Source organism: Hipposideros armiger, unplaced genomic scaffold, assembly GCF_001890085.2.
Source record: "Hipposideros armiger isolate ML-2016 unplaced genomic scaffold, ASM189008v1 scaffold_333, whole genome shotgun sequence".
In the NCBI taxonomy this organism is placed as follows: domain Eukaryota; kingdom Metazoa; phylum Chordata; class Mammalia; order Chiroptera; family Hipposideridae; genus Hipposideros; species Hipposideros armiger.
In genome coordinates this window covers 929,012-945,695 of record NW_017731683.1, presented here as the reverse complement: position 1 = coordinate 945,695, position 16,684 = coordinate 929,012, and the positions used below count along the sequence as shown (strand labels likewise).

General features: G+C 37.4%; 1 protein-coding gene across 5 annotated transcripts in view; it reads left to right on the top strand.

Annotated features, from left to right (window-relative positions):
* The window catches only part of IL15 (interleukin 15), a 108,996-nt gene that overhangs the window by 66,017 nt on the left and 26,295 nt on the right, over window positions 1-16,684 (top strand). For 4 of the 5 annotated variants that reach the window (XM_019661037.1, XM_019661035.1, XM_019661036.1 and 1 more), the window contains 3 exons: window positions 5,196-5,240; window positions 7,755-7,892; window positions 10,624-13,368. The exons of the other annotated variant lie outside the window; for it this stretch is intronic. In XM_019661037.1, the coding sequence (XP_019516582.1) occupies window positions 5,196-5,240; window positions 7,755-7,892; window positions 10,624-10,734 (294 nt within the window). In that variant the 3' untranslated portion in view covers window positions 10,735-13,368. Of the gene's footprint in view, window positions 1-5,195; window positions 5,241-7,754; window positions 7,893-10,623; window positions 13,369-16,684 lie in introns of those variants that run through there. 5 annotated transcript variants of the gene reach the window in all.

Here is a 16,684-nt window from a genome sequence, read left to right as displayed (position 1 = left end):
AAGTCAGAACCTGCATGCTAACCCTAAACAGGGTGGCTGCAGGCTAACATAGACGATTTAAATAGAACCAGGGTCTTTTACCATAATTGCCAAAATACCAGAATACAATTGAAAGTCACTCATCATATCAAGAAGCGAGAAAATCACAACTTGAATGAGAAAAGATAATCGACAGACTCAGAAACTGATATGGGTTAGATATTGGGATTATTTGACAAGGATTTTAAAGCAATCATCATAAAAATACACCAGCAGGCAATTACAAATACCATTGAAAACAACTGACAAAAGCAAAAAATCTTAGCAGAGAAATAACAATATGCAAAAGGAATCAAATAGAAATTATAGAAATGATAAACACAGTGTCTGAAATACAACACCAATTGGAGATGCTCAATAGCAGAATGAATATGACAGAAGAAAGACAGTGAACTTGAAGATGGAATGATAGAGAGAAAACAGACTGAAAAAAAAAATAAAATAAAACCTCAAAGATCTTTGAGACAATGAAAGACCCAACATTCCCAGCAGAAGGAGAGGAGAAAGAGAATGCAAGTAAGAGACAGAGACTGGCCGAACTGATAGCAGAACACAAACTGACTTTATGCTCGTCTACAAGAAATTCATTTCAGATACGATGACATACATAGGTAGGTTGCAATTAAAAGGAAATAAATAAATAAATAAATAAATAAATAAATAAATATATATATATATATATTTATATATATACCATATTATACTGGGTTAACTAATGTCCCCTCAAAATTCATGTCCACCAAGAATCTCCGAAGGTGACCTTATTTGGAAACAGGGTCTCTGCAAATATAATTAGTTAAGGTGAGGTCATGCTGCCGTGGGTTGACCCTAACTCCAATGACTAGTGTCCTTATAAGAAGAGGACAGGACACATAGAGACTCACAGTAAAGTGGCCATGTGAAAATGGAGGGAACTACAAGCCAAAAAAGATGGGGATGATGCAGCTACAAGTCAGGGAAGGCCAAGGATTGTCAGGAGCCACGAGAGGCCTGGGAGAGCTAAGGAAAGCTTGTTCTCTAGACCCTCCAGAGAGAGGATGGCCCTATAGATTTTCCCTATTGTTTTCCTGATTTCAGTTCCATTAATTGCTGCTCTTATCTTTATTATTTCCTTCCTTCTGCTTGTGTTGGGCTCAATTTGCTCTTCTCTTTCCAGTTTCTTGAGGTGGGAACTTATTTTCGCCTCCAGAACTGTAAGAGACTAAATTGTTGTTGTTTTAAGCCACTCACTTTGTGATACTTTGTTACAGCAGCTCAAAGAAATTAATACACATGCGCACAATAATTTTAAAAATCAGGACTGGCTATATTAATATCACATGAAGTAGACTTCACAGCAATTAAAGAGGGGTATTACATAATGGTAAAAGATTAATCTAACAGGAAAACATAATGATCTTAAATGTGTACACACCAAACAATAGAGCCTCAAAATGCATGAGGCGAACACTAATAGAACTGAAAGAAAAAACAGACAAACTCGGTTATAGTTGAGGACTTTACCACCTCCTTAGCAACAGTTAGAGCTACGGGACAGAAAATCAGAAAGGGTATAGAAGAGCTGGACAACATGGTCAACCAATAATATCTAATTTACATAAAGAGAATACTGTACCCAACAATGGAGAATAAACAGTTTTTCAAGCACCATTCACCAAGACTGAACATATCCTGGGCAATAAAACAAAGTTTAACAAATTTATCAGAACTGAAATTATAGTGTGTTCTCTGACCATAGTGGAATCAAGTAGAAGTCAATTACATAAACACAACAGGAAAATCTCCAAACATTTGGAAATTAAATAATACACTTCTAAATATTCCACGGTTAAAAGAGTAAGTCTCAAAATATATTTTAAAATATGTAGAATGGAATGAAAATGAAACATATCAAGATATGTGGGATTGGGCCAGCCGAGTGGCTCGTTGGTTGAGAGCTGGCTTAGGACGCCAGCTCTTAGCAGCAGGGCCACCGGTTCAGATCCCACATGGGCCAGTGACGCTGCCCTCTACAGCTAAGATGGAGACTGGTAGCTGGGCTGCCATGAGTCACGGGTGATGGCGTAGGCTGCAGTGGGGCTGCAGTGGGCTGCCCTAAGCTACCGTGAGTGGCCGGCAGCTGCTGTGAGCAGCCATCCAATGGCTGGTGAGTGACTGCCTCACCCAGGAAGAGCGCAATGATCATACCAACATGGGCCAGTGAAGCATCCACAACTAGACTGAAGAACAAAAGGACAGCAACTTGTCTGTTCCCCTCCCCCAATTTCCCAATAAAATCTTAAAAAATAAAAGATATGTGGGATTAAACTAAAGCATTACCAAGAGGGAAATTGATAAACCTAAATGATGATGTTAGAAGAGAGGAAAGATCTCAGATCAACAATCTTAAGTTCCCACCTCAAGAACTGGAAAGAGAAGAGCAAAGTGAACCCAACACAAGCAGAAGGAAGGAAATAATAAAGATAAGAGCAGAAATTAATGAAATTGAAATCAGGAAAACAGTAGGAAAAATTGATAAAACATAAAGCTAATACATTATTTGGGGAAAACTCAATAAAATTGATAAACCTCTGACTGACAAAGATAAAAAGAGAGATGACACAAATAATCAATATCAGGACTGTACTTGGGGACTAGAACTACAGAACCTATAGTCATTAAAAGGATAATGAAGAAAAACTATAAATACCTTTACTCTGGTAAATTTGAAAACTTAGTAGCAATGGACCAATTCCTCAAAAATCACAAAGGACCAAAACATAACAAAGATGAAATAGATAACCCAATAACCACTAAAAACATTGAATTTGCCAAATATTAGCTCCCCAAAAGTAATCTTCTGGCCCAGCTTCTTTTACTAGAACATTCTAGTGAACATTTAAGGACAAATTAACACCAATTTTAAAGTTTCTTCTAAAAATAGAAGGGGGAATACTTTCTAAATCATTTTAGGAGACACATATTACCCTGATGCTAAAACCAGACAAAGACAGTACCAAAAAAGAAAACTACAAATATCTCTAATGAACTTAGATGCAAAAAATATCAATAAAATGTTAGCAAATCAAATATATCAATGACCAAATGGGATTTATTCCAGATACGCAAGACCTGTTCAATATTTGAAAATCAGTTAATGTAATCCACCATATCAACAAGCTAAAGTAGAAAATTGTATGATCACATCAATTGATGCAGAAAAAATTTTAAAAAAACACAATACCTATTCATGATAAAGTTTCTCTGAAAACAAAGACTAGAGGGAGAACTTCAACTTGATACAGAGCATGTACAAAAAACCTAGAGCTAATATTGTACTTACTGAGGAAAGACTGATTGTTTTTCCCCTAAAATTGGACACAAGGCAAGGATATCTTCTCTCACCACTCTTATTCAGTATAGCATTGGACCTTTAGATAAATCAGTAAAGCATGAAAAATTAAATAAAAGGCATAAAGTAAGAAAAAAAGGAAAGGTACACAGATTAGAAAGTAAGATTACATTAACCCAGGTCTTTTTTGGGGAGAAAGTACCAATAAATAGCTGTATTTATTTAGGGAATGCAAATTAAAACCACAATGACTTATCATTATGCACTTACAAGAATATCTAAAATTAAAAAAAATAGCGATAATGCCAAATTCTGGCAAGATTGTGGAGAAACTGGATTCATATAGTGTTGGTGAGAATGTAAAATTGTGTAGCAACTCTGAAATAGTTGGGCTGTTTCTTACAAAACAAAACATGCATTTGCCATATGACCCAACAATTGCACACTTGAATATTTATATCAGAGAAATGAGAACTTGAGTTCACACAAAACCATGAACTTGAATGTTTGTAGAGCTTTATTTCTAACAGCTAAAAACTGAAAACAACACAGGTGTCCTTAGACAGGTGAATGGTTAGCCTATGGTACATCATATCATGGAATAATACTGAGCTATAATAAGGAACGAATGATGGGTACAAGTTATATGGATCTCCAGAGTATTATGCTGTGTGACAAAAGCCAATCTGGATAAACAAATGGTGGTGCATCCAAACAATGGAACCTTTTTCAGCTATAGAAAGAAATGAGCTATGAAAAGACATGGGGAACCTTAAAAACATCACTAAGTAAAAGAAGCCAATCTAAAAAGGCTACATACTGTATAATTCCAACTATATGACATTCTGGAAAAGGTAAAGCTATGAAGACAGTGAAAACATCAGTGGTTGCAAGAGGTTAGGGGAGAGGGAAGGATGAAGAGACAGAGCACGGAGGGTTTTTAGGGCAGTGACACTGTCTTGTATGATACTGGAATGGTGGATACATGTCATTATACATTTGTTAAAACCCATAGAATAATCACCAAGAGTGAACCCTAATGTAATCTATGGACTTTTGTTAAAAATGTGTCACTATTGACTCATCAATTGTAATCGATGCAGCACACTAATGCAAGATATTAGTACTAGGGGGGACGGAGGAGGGATGGGCAAGAGGATAAGATATATGGGGACTTCCTGTATTTTCTGCTTATGTCCTATAAAAGTCTTATAAACCTACAACCATTCAAAAAATAAAGTTTGTTAATTTTTTCTAAAGGTCACACACTGTGTGATTCCACTTATATAACTTTCTTGAAATGATATCAAAGCAGTGAAGAGCAGAGAAGTGGTTGCCAGCAATGAGAAGGATAGGGTGGGGGTGAGATGCATAGGGAGAATGGTGATTTGGGCTGTGGAAGAGCAGCAGGAGGACGCTGACAGTGATGGAACTGTTCACCTTAACTTGGTGGTGGTTACATGAATTTATACATCTGATAAAATTGTATAGAAACACACACACACACACACACACACACACACACACATACACATACACACACTGTAGTGCACATAAGACTGGTGACATCCGAACAAAGTGCAGGGATCGTATCAAGGCAATTTCCTGGTCGTAATATTGTACTATGGTTAAGCAGGATATTATCATTGTGTGGAAATGGTGAAGGGTACACAGGATTTCACTGTATTTTCTCTCACAATTGCACATGAATCTAAAATTCTCTCAAAATAAAGAATTTAAACAGCTTAATTTAATGTTGTCAGGTTGTTCTCATTGTCTCTAAAGCAGTGCATAACTTTTTATGTCTAATTTTGTTTCCTTTTAGTCTATACATATTGATGCCACTTTATATACTGAAAGTGATGCTCATGTGAGTATAGGTTTTTTTTTCAAAATTACTATATTTTCCAGTTTTCAAAAAACCTAAGAAGTATATTTTCATAAATTTACTGAAATATGTACATTTTTTAAATATAAATTTTGGTATGATCTTACAATATGTGATCAATGAATTTCATAAGTAATTGTTGAGCTTGTAGGACAATCAGAGACAAAGAGCTACATAGATGCTATTTCCCTAAAACGCTCATATATAAAAGCCTTTTCCATCAATGTCAGACAAAATATATTATACATTTATGTGATGAATTAGGTCATGATGCAATTAAATGCAAGAATCAGGTTAATTGATTGAATTTAAAAGTATCCAACGTATCAGTTATTTCCAGTGCTGTAGTGTATTACCATCTTTAATCATATTTTCTACAAATTGCTTAAACGCAACTTATGTTCTACCTTTTGCATGAATTTCTATAATTGTTGAAAAGGATTCTGGCTGGCCGGTTACTCTATGTGAGAAAAGAAACACAACCCATAAAACCTATCAGAATTCAAACCTGATCTTGAACTTGTTTCATTAATACACTGACATTGTTTAAGGCATGTATGATTTCAGTTGTGTTGCTGGTCATTTCCCTCTAGATTGGTTACCAAAAATCGAGAAGCAAATCCCCCACTTCTTCACCTCATGGAAAACAAACTCTATGTTGTGTACACTCAGAGCAGTGAATCCTCTCTGTTCTTTCTCAGAACTTCTCTCAAATAGAAGGTTTTGCCTCCGCCAAGATTTCCTAAGCATTGGGAAGAAGCCATAGCCAGAAACTAGGAAAAATATAGAAATCTATCAACCCGCTGGATAGCACTGCTACACATAGAAATTGTCTCCCTCCTTTGGCTCCAGCAGGTTTTCCATTTTCCTTTGCATTTTTTTCAAAGTAAAAAGCAGTCCATTAACCACCAACACTCAGCATCCTGAGATTGCTTGTTTTTTTTGTTTTTGTGTTTTTTGCAAGAAGATAAATAACCTTGTGACTCATGGGTTGTAGAAAGCAGCTGAGATTGAAATTTAGATTTAAACCCCGACTCAGCCACTTCCTAGCTGTGTTACCTTGGAAGTCACTAAGCATTTCTGAACCTCAATTATTTATTTTATGATTTTGTTTCATTTATTATTTATTTTATTATCAACTTGGGGATAGTATTTTACCCTTTTGATCCTGAGCAGCTGCTGTGTGGGATAAGGAATACAGTGATATCCCCTTATCCACAGGGGATTCATTCCAATACCCCCAGTGAATGCCTGAAACCACAGATAGTACCAAACCCTAGATGTACTATGTTTTTTCCTATACGTATGTACCTGTGATAAAATTTGATTTATAAATTAGGCACAGTAAGAGATTAACAAAAAACAAATAATATTAAGACAGAAGTCATAACAATATACTGCAAAAAGTTATATAAATATGCTGTCCCTGTCTCTCTCAAAATATCTTATTGTACACTACTGACCCTTATGATGATGCTGCTAGATGATACAGTACCTACATGGCGAGATGAATGACGTAGGCATTGTCACATAGTGTTAAGCTACTATTGACCTTCTGATGATACATCAGGAGGATCATAAAGCCATGACCTATGAATTGTATATTTCTAGAATTTTTTATTTACTATTTTTGGGCTGTGGTTGACCACGGGTACCTGAAACCATGGAAAGCAAAACCACAGATGCGGAGGGGGTCGGGGCAGGGGTGGGAGGGAGGTGTCTCCTGTATTGCCAGCACTAGGCACATGAGCGTGTTCTCTCCTACATTCATCTATTCAGTAAGTATTTGTTCAGTGCCTGCGGGGTCCCAGGTACTGTGCGAGGTATGGAGAACACGAAGTCAGACAAGGCATGGTCAGATCCCAGATGCTCATTAAATGTTTCCTTTCTTTTAAGTTGAGGTTTGTGTTCAAGTAACCTTGTAGGAAACATATTTTTGTGGTGCCTCAAAGGTACCTTTCTGACTTGGCCAGCCTGTGAGTAGGCACCACCCCCATGTTGATTTTTCTAACGCATTTCTTAGCATCACATCTGCCCCTGGAACTTTGAAACTTGCAGGAATACCATGATTGGCAGCTACAGTTGTTTAAAATGTTAACGATACAACCTGATTCTAAAAATTCTTCCATATGCACTATCTTTATGAATGTTTTGAGAGTCTCAGGCCAGTATCTTCACCCTTTCACTCAGAGAAAATGTGCTCAGTGACTAAGAGTGGCCTATGATTTCCACGTGTTTTAGTTTCACATTCTTTCTTCTGTAAAACATCACCATCCTTCTTATTGTTTTGTCAGTTTGTTTTGGTTTCAATTTCAAAACCAAAAGCAAAAGAGAAAAAGCAAGCTGCTTCCTATGTAATACGTCTTAGGGTATTGTGTTTCTTTGTAAACTATTTGGATTGACTTTTTAAAACATCAAACTTGCGTTTGTGTGAAAATGAATAATGGGAAAATAATTCAGTTTCTTCAAAATGGTTCTTTGTAACTCTGTTTTCAGCCCAATTGCAAAGTAACAGCGATGCACTGCTTTCTCCTTGAATGGCATGTTATTGAGGAGGAGGCGAATAACACGGCTATTAGTGAGACAGTACACAACCTTTTGATGCTAGCCAACAAGAGCTTATCTTCTAATGGGGTGAGTTATCCAGTATTTGTACAGAGTTACATCAGAGGTTTTTAGCTTGATTGAGGAAATCATGAGTTGGATATCATGGAAAAGCACTCTGAAGGGAGAGGGCGTTCATTCCAGTGGCGTGGCATCCAGAAATGACCTCATCACTAATGTGCAGACAATCCTAAACTGTTCATTATTTATTTATTCAATAATCATTTACAGCATGACATCAGTCAGTGGGTTTCCATGCTAGAGTGACAGTGGTGAACCAGTCGGGTCACTGGCTTCAAGGTGTTTATCACCAGGTACAGTGGATAGTCTAATTATATTCTTAAGTATTTAGCATAACTAATAGTGATTCACATTTATTGGGTTATTACCCTGTGCCGGGTACCACTCTTCAAGGGTTAAATGGTAATTCATTGACTCTTCACAATAAACCTGAGAGATAGTTATCCTTGTTTCTGTCTTAAGGTTTAAGAAATTGGAGCCCTGAGATCTTGAATCATTTGTTCCAATTCGCTCAGCTAGCAAAATGGGGAGCCATTATTCAGACCCAAGCAGTTTCACGCCGAAGTCTTCTTATCTACTGACAGGATAAATGCTGCAACAGGATAATAATAAAAATATAATAATTTGAGCATAATTTGGACTATTCTAAGCAAAATGAACAATATAGGGTTCCAAGAGGGGGAATATTAGGGACTCCCATGGGAAGCTGTGGGGTCGGCTATGCAAAGGCCCTGAAGCAAAAAGGATTATTATGGCTTTTGTGGCAAAACACTAGTGGGCACAGCAAAGTGGATAGAAAGAAGTTTTATAAACCAAGAAGGCATAATAATAATTCATTAATTTAACAAATATGTTTTGGGCCCCATTGTAGAACCTCAGGAAAACAAAAGTGAAAAAAAAAATGGTCCCCGCTCTTAAGGAGAGAGGAAGCATACATACACCAATCAGTAAGCAAGTGAATAATAAGTCAGTTATTTATTAAGCCCAGTGGCCGAAAAGAGGGACGGTAAGGGGACTGGGATTCTGTTTTAGAGAAGGTTTACCTACCGTGCTGACACTTGGCAAAGATGGGAGGAAATGAGACGTAAGAATACTCAGAGGTGTACGTTTAGGCAGAGGCTAAAGTGCAAAGATCCTGATATCCGGGGAGACTGGACACCTTGTATTTTTCCTAATGATTACAGGCTGCTTGATGTCTGTGCTTAAATGTCCCCTCCTCAGTGATGTTACCTCTTTACAGTTGCAATCCCATCTCCACAACAGCATGCCCTATCCCCTCTCTGCATGTCCCTCTATCTGATGATATACTATATATTTTACTTAATGAATATTGCCTGCTTTTCCTTACCAGAATGTCAGCTTCAAAGGGGCAGGTATTTTTATGTTTTTCAGCTGTATCCTAACTCCCAGAATGACGCCTGGCACATACTAAATATTCAATATATTTTATGAAATGAATATATTAGTGTTTACAGTACTCCTGTGATACGTTATCTCTAGCTTATTGATAGAAAGACTGAGCCATGGAACAAACAATTCATAACAGTAGCAATGGTCAACTCTTTCACGTGCATGTTCACAGTTAACCTCAGCATGACACAGCGTGGCACATGTCGTGGAAGAATTGGGCAGGATCGCACAGTCAGAAGACCTGGACTTGGGGAATTTTACTGATTATGTCAGCAGAGGTGATTCATTTCATATCTGCCTTCCTATCTGACACAACTATTTGCAGGATCAATTAGGGCAGCATTCTATGGACTATGACAGTGCCTGTCATAGAGTCCGTGCTTAATAAATATTGGTGAATCTGAATTTCAAATGCTTAATGGATGTAAAATCTAATTTTGATTTTTGCTGGTATAGCTTTCATGGGTAAGATGACCTCTAAAAAGTGTATTTATGATTACCACATTTAAGGTATTCTAGTTACCCATGAAACTGTGTTCTAATTACAATTGTGGCATTCACCTAAATGGTTCAATTCAACCAATAATGATTGGGTGAATACTCTGTGCCAGGCCCTGTCTAAATGCTAGGGAAACAAAATTACACAGCCTTAATCTCCTGGAAGAGCTTACAGAATAGTGGTATAAAAGGCATAAAACTCCACAACATCAATGCAATGTGTAGTGTGCTGTAAGGGAGAATCTAAACAAGGGATTCTGAGAGTGTAGTAATGGGACAGTTAGCCCAATCCCAGGAACTCACAGGTTCAAGAAACATTTCCTAGTGCAGACAGCACCTGAGTACTCTTAGGTATAGTAATCGTAGTACCTAGAAGAGGACGTGTGGGACAGAAGGGTAAGTAAAGGTACTGAGGCACGTAACAGCTTGCTGTGTGCATGGGGATAAAGGCATGAGCTCCGGGTCCCTGGGGCATATCGTTTGAGGCAGTGGCGAAAGGTGCAAGAAATAGGTAAGGAACAGCTCACGGAGGGCCTATGTGCCATGCAGGAAGGCATAGACTTCATTCTAGGGTGGATAATCAGAAACCATTGAAAGGGTCTAAGCAGGAAGTCCATCATCTGATACACATGGCTTGTGTTTTTCAGCATCCTTAATCCATTACAGGAAAAGTAAGGCCAGTTCTTCAAGTCTCCCTGTTCTTCCTAATATAATATTAATTTGCCCAAGTTTTCATGTCTCAAGACCTCACTATATGGTTCATATGATGGACTAGTCCGAAGAAAGAAATATACCAGACTTTCCCCTCTAATTCTTTCCTTTACTTTGGCAGAATATAACTGAATCGGGATGCAAACAATGTGAGGAACTGGAGGAAAAAAATGTGAAAGAATTTTTACGGAGTTTTGTACATATTGTGCAAATGTTCATCAATACTTCCTGATTGAACCTGGTCCTCTTCAGCATTTCTGCTGTTAACAAACATCTTCCCATTGCTCACTGGCCATGAAACATTCTGCATTTCAAACATGCTGCCAGGACATTTTTCTCAGCAAGAAGATGATCAGGATCTTGGATCAGACAAACTCTTAGAAATGAAGACAGAAAAACGGCATTGAGTAACATAGTGCCTGTGAACTGTCCTCGGACTTATTTTGTTCATTTAGTTTTAATTTATTATTGAAAGTGTACATATTTGTAACATAATATAAAAATGTTGAATAAAATCCCTTATTCAATGTTGAATTCAAGTCCTTTGAAATTGCACTGATATTTTTGACTTCCTAAAAGGAAACGGGACATTTGTTCAAGGGTGGATAGATTATTCACCAACTACAGAGGCTGAGCACGAGTGCTACAGGTAAACGGTTCACTCTAGCTTGTGTGGAACCACTGACTACTGGCTTTCATTTACTTCGCCACTATATGTGTAGCACCCAGAAAAAGAGCTGACTGACAACCAAAGAGGAAAGGAGGAAGTAGGTGTGAAACCAGGGTTCTACTCTGTAACTTAGTTACTGACATATAAGGAACTGTTAGAAATGAAAAAAATTGCAAGTACTAGGCAGGTAGTGTGCATCAGTAAATCTTAGGCGGGGGTGGCACTAAAAGCCTTCCCTCATAGGTAGAATTGGGCATAGAAAACCAATGGTTGCAACAGTGTTTATATTTCATGCTTTTCATGTTCAGGTATTTTATTTTCACGTTCTTTTGCCATGTTTGTAAAATAAACTGCCGATGTGTAAGAGTCAACATTTTTTGTCATAAAATAAGCGTTTATATAATTTTTCACAATATATGATCTAAAATGTGCAAGCTCTCTTTTAATGAATTATGACTGAAATGAAATATTCTTGTCTTATCACACATGCCTTTCACCTAGTGCACTTCTGACAGCCGTCGCTGAGAGACAGGAGGTCGGAATTGATCTACGAATTTGCTGTCTTCCCATTTCACTGTTCAAACCTGTTCTCTTTTGAAAGCCTTTTATTTCCCAGTGCCCCATCCATGCTTATGTATGTCATTGTCCTCATCAATGGATGCATAAAAATTTCTTTCAAGATAGTTTTGGAGCAATCTGTATCTAATTTGACTTTCAAAGAATCACGTGTTGGCTGTTTGTTCCCTGATCTCAGTCCAGACAAACAGTATTTGGCAACCACAGTTTAAAATTTAGGGATTGGGATTATGGCAGTTGTATGTTGTTTGTCTTTGTGTTCTTTTTTTTTTTTTTTTAATTTCATCTGAGATGGAGTTTTTTAAATTTATCTTTTATTGTTTTCCATAGCTTTTCTATTGATGAGGAATAGGAAAAAGGCACCATTTCAAACTGTAACTTTCCAATCCAATCCTTAGACAAAAGTTAGCTTCCCTCCAGTGTTTGTGGGATTGGGGAAGGAAAATCATAATGGCAGTCACCTTGTCAGTAATATTTTATAGTGACCAATAATCCATTCTGGTTAAACACACAAGTGGGTTTAAAATTTGGCGTTTTGTAGTCCTCATTTTAGGATTCCTCCCACATTAGCTACTTAACATGGATCACTTTGGTTGACCTTAAGACACTCAAGGCATAGATATGCAACTTCTTAAAACACTCTTAGCTAACTTAAGAAGCAAAGTAATCATGTAAAACAACCTGAATTTTATTTTTCATGACTGCATTCTTAACAATATCAGTCTTTCCTTTGTGTTTCAAAATTTTCCCTTCTCAGGCTGTCCTCCCTAATTAACCAGCCCAATGTCCTTTTCTTAGACGAGGATATTATGTTTATGCCTCATCTACTGCCCTAAATCTGAAAGTGTTTGTCATATATTACATATAATAAAGAAAGAACAAATCCATAGGCTTAAAACCTGAAGTAGTAAAGGTAAGCCCAATGAAAATCAGGCTTACAGTTCAAGGTCACACTGATGAATTATATTCTTATCTTTTCTTAATTTCAGACACAGCAAAAGATTTGTGAGAAAATATTATTTCTAACCTCTCCCTGAATAAGCAAAGGACTAGAAGGCTGAGGACATGGAAATGAACCAAGACAGAATTAGTGAGCCCAGAGCTTTTTAAAACCCAGTCACAAGTGTAGTTTTATATACTCTCATTCTTTATCTTAGAACTGAGAATTGATGGAATGATTTTGTTTTGCTGCTGTTGCTGTTGTTGTGAGAGGAGCTTATATGTTTTGATGTGCTACTGTTTATAGCCATCAAAGTCAATGGCGCATAAGGTCAAACTGACATATACAATATGAAAATAAAGTAATATGATTGATGTCTCTCCTTCCTCTACACACAGAAATACTACAGAATGCATTTTTGTTCCTTCATCTGTATTATATTGGGTTTCATGTACACTTTCTGCATTCCTATGTGAGCCACGGTTCACATACACATGTCATGTATAAGTATTTCACCCAAAGGAAATCCCATTTCCATAGAGGTTTGGTGTAATACTTCTGAGTGTGTTTGATGACTGAATTTTGTCTTCACTAAGGAATTTATTATGCAAGGTGAACTTTGGTTTCATTGAAAGAATCTATCAGATGTGGGACACAGAAGAAAAATGAATGTATCATTAATAAAGAGTCATGATTTTGCATAATATTTTACTTCTTCAATCCTGGATTTCAAAATAAGTTAACTACTAGAGGAACTGAAGAGGAAATTGTTACACAGGAATGGAATTGAAAATTGCACATTCAGTTTTTACAAACTTTGTCAACACTGTTAGAATATTGTCATCAGAGCATCCAGTGCCACCCAAAAGGTGGTTCATCTTTATCATTAAGGAATTCACTCCTACAGTTACATTGTCACCCAACTTACTGAAAACCTACTGCGTGTGAATATTACGCTAGGTGCTGCAATTATAGTTGTGAATAAGACAGTTGTCATCTTAGCCCTCATAAAGTTTACATTCTAACAGGAAAGTCATGTTATCAAATTAATCACTCGAGTGCTTATCCCATTATTATCAGTTTATGAAGGGCACCAGGAGAGCATATAAAGGGAGGAGCAGATTTGTTCAAGATTCCAGAGAGAGCTTCTTCGAGTTGGTGATACCTGGGTTCAGCTATAAATTGTAATTCAGAATTATCTTGGGTGGGAGGGAGGACAGACAGTGGGAACAATCAACTGGAGAAGCAGCCTGCCAAAACCGCCATCAGGAAAGATTAAGGCTATTCAAAAAGCAGAAGGAAGGCCAGAGTGGCTAGGGTCAGAGAAGAAACTTAAAGGAGCTGGTAAGATAAGTATCATCTGGTCTTATCGGCTGTGGTAAGGATTTTGCTTTATACTCCAAAAGAAAGGGACTCTTATTTTGACATGTATTAAAAAAAACATAGGAAGCATTGTTTCTACAGTAGTATCCAGAGAAGAGTTCAAGTCAAAATCTCCTTACCACGAAATCCCAGGATAATAAAATTATTTCTAAGAACCTCATCTTACATCGGCCCCATTATTGCAATTATTTAATGAATTCCTTGCAACACTTAATGGAGATCAACTTCAGCGAGTAATTATTCTTTCACTGTCAAAAACAACAAGTGTGTCTGCATTATACGTGTCATGAGACAACCAGGTCAGGAGCATTAACATAAGTCCAGTGTTGGGTTCTGAGGACAATCAGAATTGATCTGTGGTCGACATCTTAACACAAGAAAGGCTTCTTGAAAGAAGATCTTTCTAAGTCAATTGTTAATGAGAACTACTTGATAGGAGGATGGCCAGTCCTTTTTCATTGTGAAAATAGGGTAGAAGTAGGCACCAGGATACACATAATAATAGCTAGCATTCTGCTACACCGGTGATAAGACACAGTTAAAACAGGAGAAATGGAAAGAGACAAGGCAGGTGTGACTGGGTGGAGAGAGAGAAAGCAGTTACACTGCATATAATCAGGGACTCATGGGGTTAGGCTGTATGGCAGCTTAGAAGAGACAAAGGCTGATGTGCTTAAGGAGAGGGTAGGAGAGGAGCAATACATCTGAATAAGTGACAGCTAAGAGCCTAAAGGTGAGACTAGAATGCCGATGCAATGATGGTTCCACACGACAAGTGCCATCTTTCAAGGATTTGAAAGATCATGATCATCAGCCAAGTTCAGTTTCCTGAGTTGATTTAATAATATCCAAACTCCCAGTGTGTCTTTTAGTTCTGCTCTCTAAGGACACACCAGGCTGATGGAAATAATAATCCTCTTACACTTTTATGGTTCTTTAAAGTTCACAAAGCACTTTTATCTGTATTATTTTATTTGATAAGAGTTTCTGTCCTTCATGGGTATAGATGAGAAGCAATGCAGAGCCTGTGAAACATTTTGCTGAGGTTACTGATGTGTGAAAAACAAAAAAGAAAGAAATCACCAGAAATTTTGGTCCACATTCAGCTGTGTATTTATTCTCTGCCCTATTCGCCTTTATATTTCCTTTCAAATAAAGCATGAGCATAATACTTGGGGCGGAAAATTATTTGTAGTTAAAGAAATCAAAACAGAATTTAAGCCTGGATTTTTATTCCATATTTTGATTATTTTTTCTTCACACAATTCTGTTCTGCTGTTTTGTTTGCTTTGCCCAGATGGCAAATGCACCATTAAGTTTATCCAGCCTGAATTAATTATCTTTTTATGGTATAAGAAAATCCTTTTCTTCTGACAAGTGAGATGTTTGTGCTGTATTTATGAATAAATAGAGGCAGTTGTTATACACAGCATTATTAATAGCATTGCTTTAAACATCTCAGCTGAAAAGAAATCCACTCTTTTCAATATAATATAAGCTCTTGGTATCCCAGAGTTTATTAAAGAGTGAAAACCACAAACCCGTTTTCCACACTGCAGCCTAATAAGAAAAATATCACACTTTCTATTGAAGAAGCATTCAGTGCAAAATTGCAGACATAAGGCTGTACTCTTTTAAATTGTTATTGTCTGTGCTCATCATTTGGCTCTGATTTTCAGTGCTTCACAGGTTAAGAGCAGAGGTCCGCTAAGTGGCTTTCTCTGGAAACAGAAGGTTAACAGGCAGGCACAGACATTACCTAAATGACCACAGTGATGCTATTACTGCTTTTCAGTTGAATGGCTTTTTGATGGGTGACATAGGCATTGTAGAAGGGATTTTTCCTTTGGTAAGAGACAGCAGGTGTGCAAAGCACAAGACTACTTTCTTCTCCCAGAGAGGTCTTCTGAACTTGGAGACAGAAGAGGGACAACAAAGAACCCCCGTTCGATCATCCCTCTTGGAGGCATCTGATTGGGCTTCAGACTTTCCCAGTTTTCAGGAACTTGGTTTCCCATGAGGCCACAGTTTCTCAGAAGAGCTGGCTTGTCCCTAAGGATTTATTTCATTTCTTAGTGATCTTTATTTTATTTCCAACAACAAACATAAAATATGTTAAAAGGAATAAATATTTGCAAACAGTGGTGTACTGAAGGTTGGCAGCGGGAGCCCCAGTTGCAGGCTTCAGTGGGATACATTGTCTGTCGAGAATTGAAAAACAATAATGAAACTGACTGAAGGTCTGTCTGTCTTTATGATCACTATGTGCCAGCCATTTTAAAGAATTCCAGTGGTAAAACACAGGCGGTCCCCGACTGACATGATTTTTTTTTACTTTACTATGGTACAAAAGTGATATGCATTCAAGTAAAGAAACCACACTTCGAATTTTGAATTTTGATATTTTGCCGGGCTAACAATATTTGGTACAATACTCTCTCATGATGCTGGACAGCAGCCTGTTTTTCACTTTCCAAACGCTTTATATTGCTTTGATTTCTCTGTCACCTTCATCACCACTCAAAGACTTCTTAGCCTGGAGTCTACAGATAACTACAGGTTGTCCATGCATAGGTTTCAGGGGGTCTCTAATCCTCAGGAAGTAAATATAAG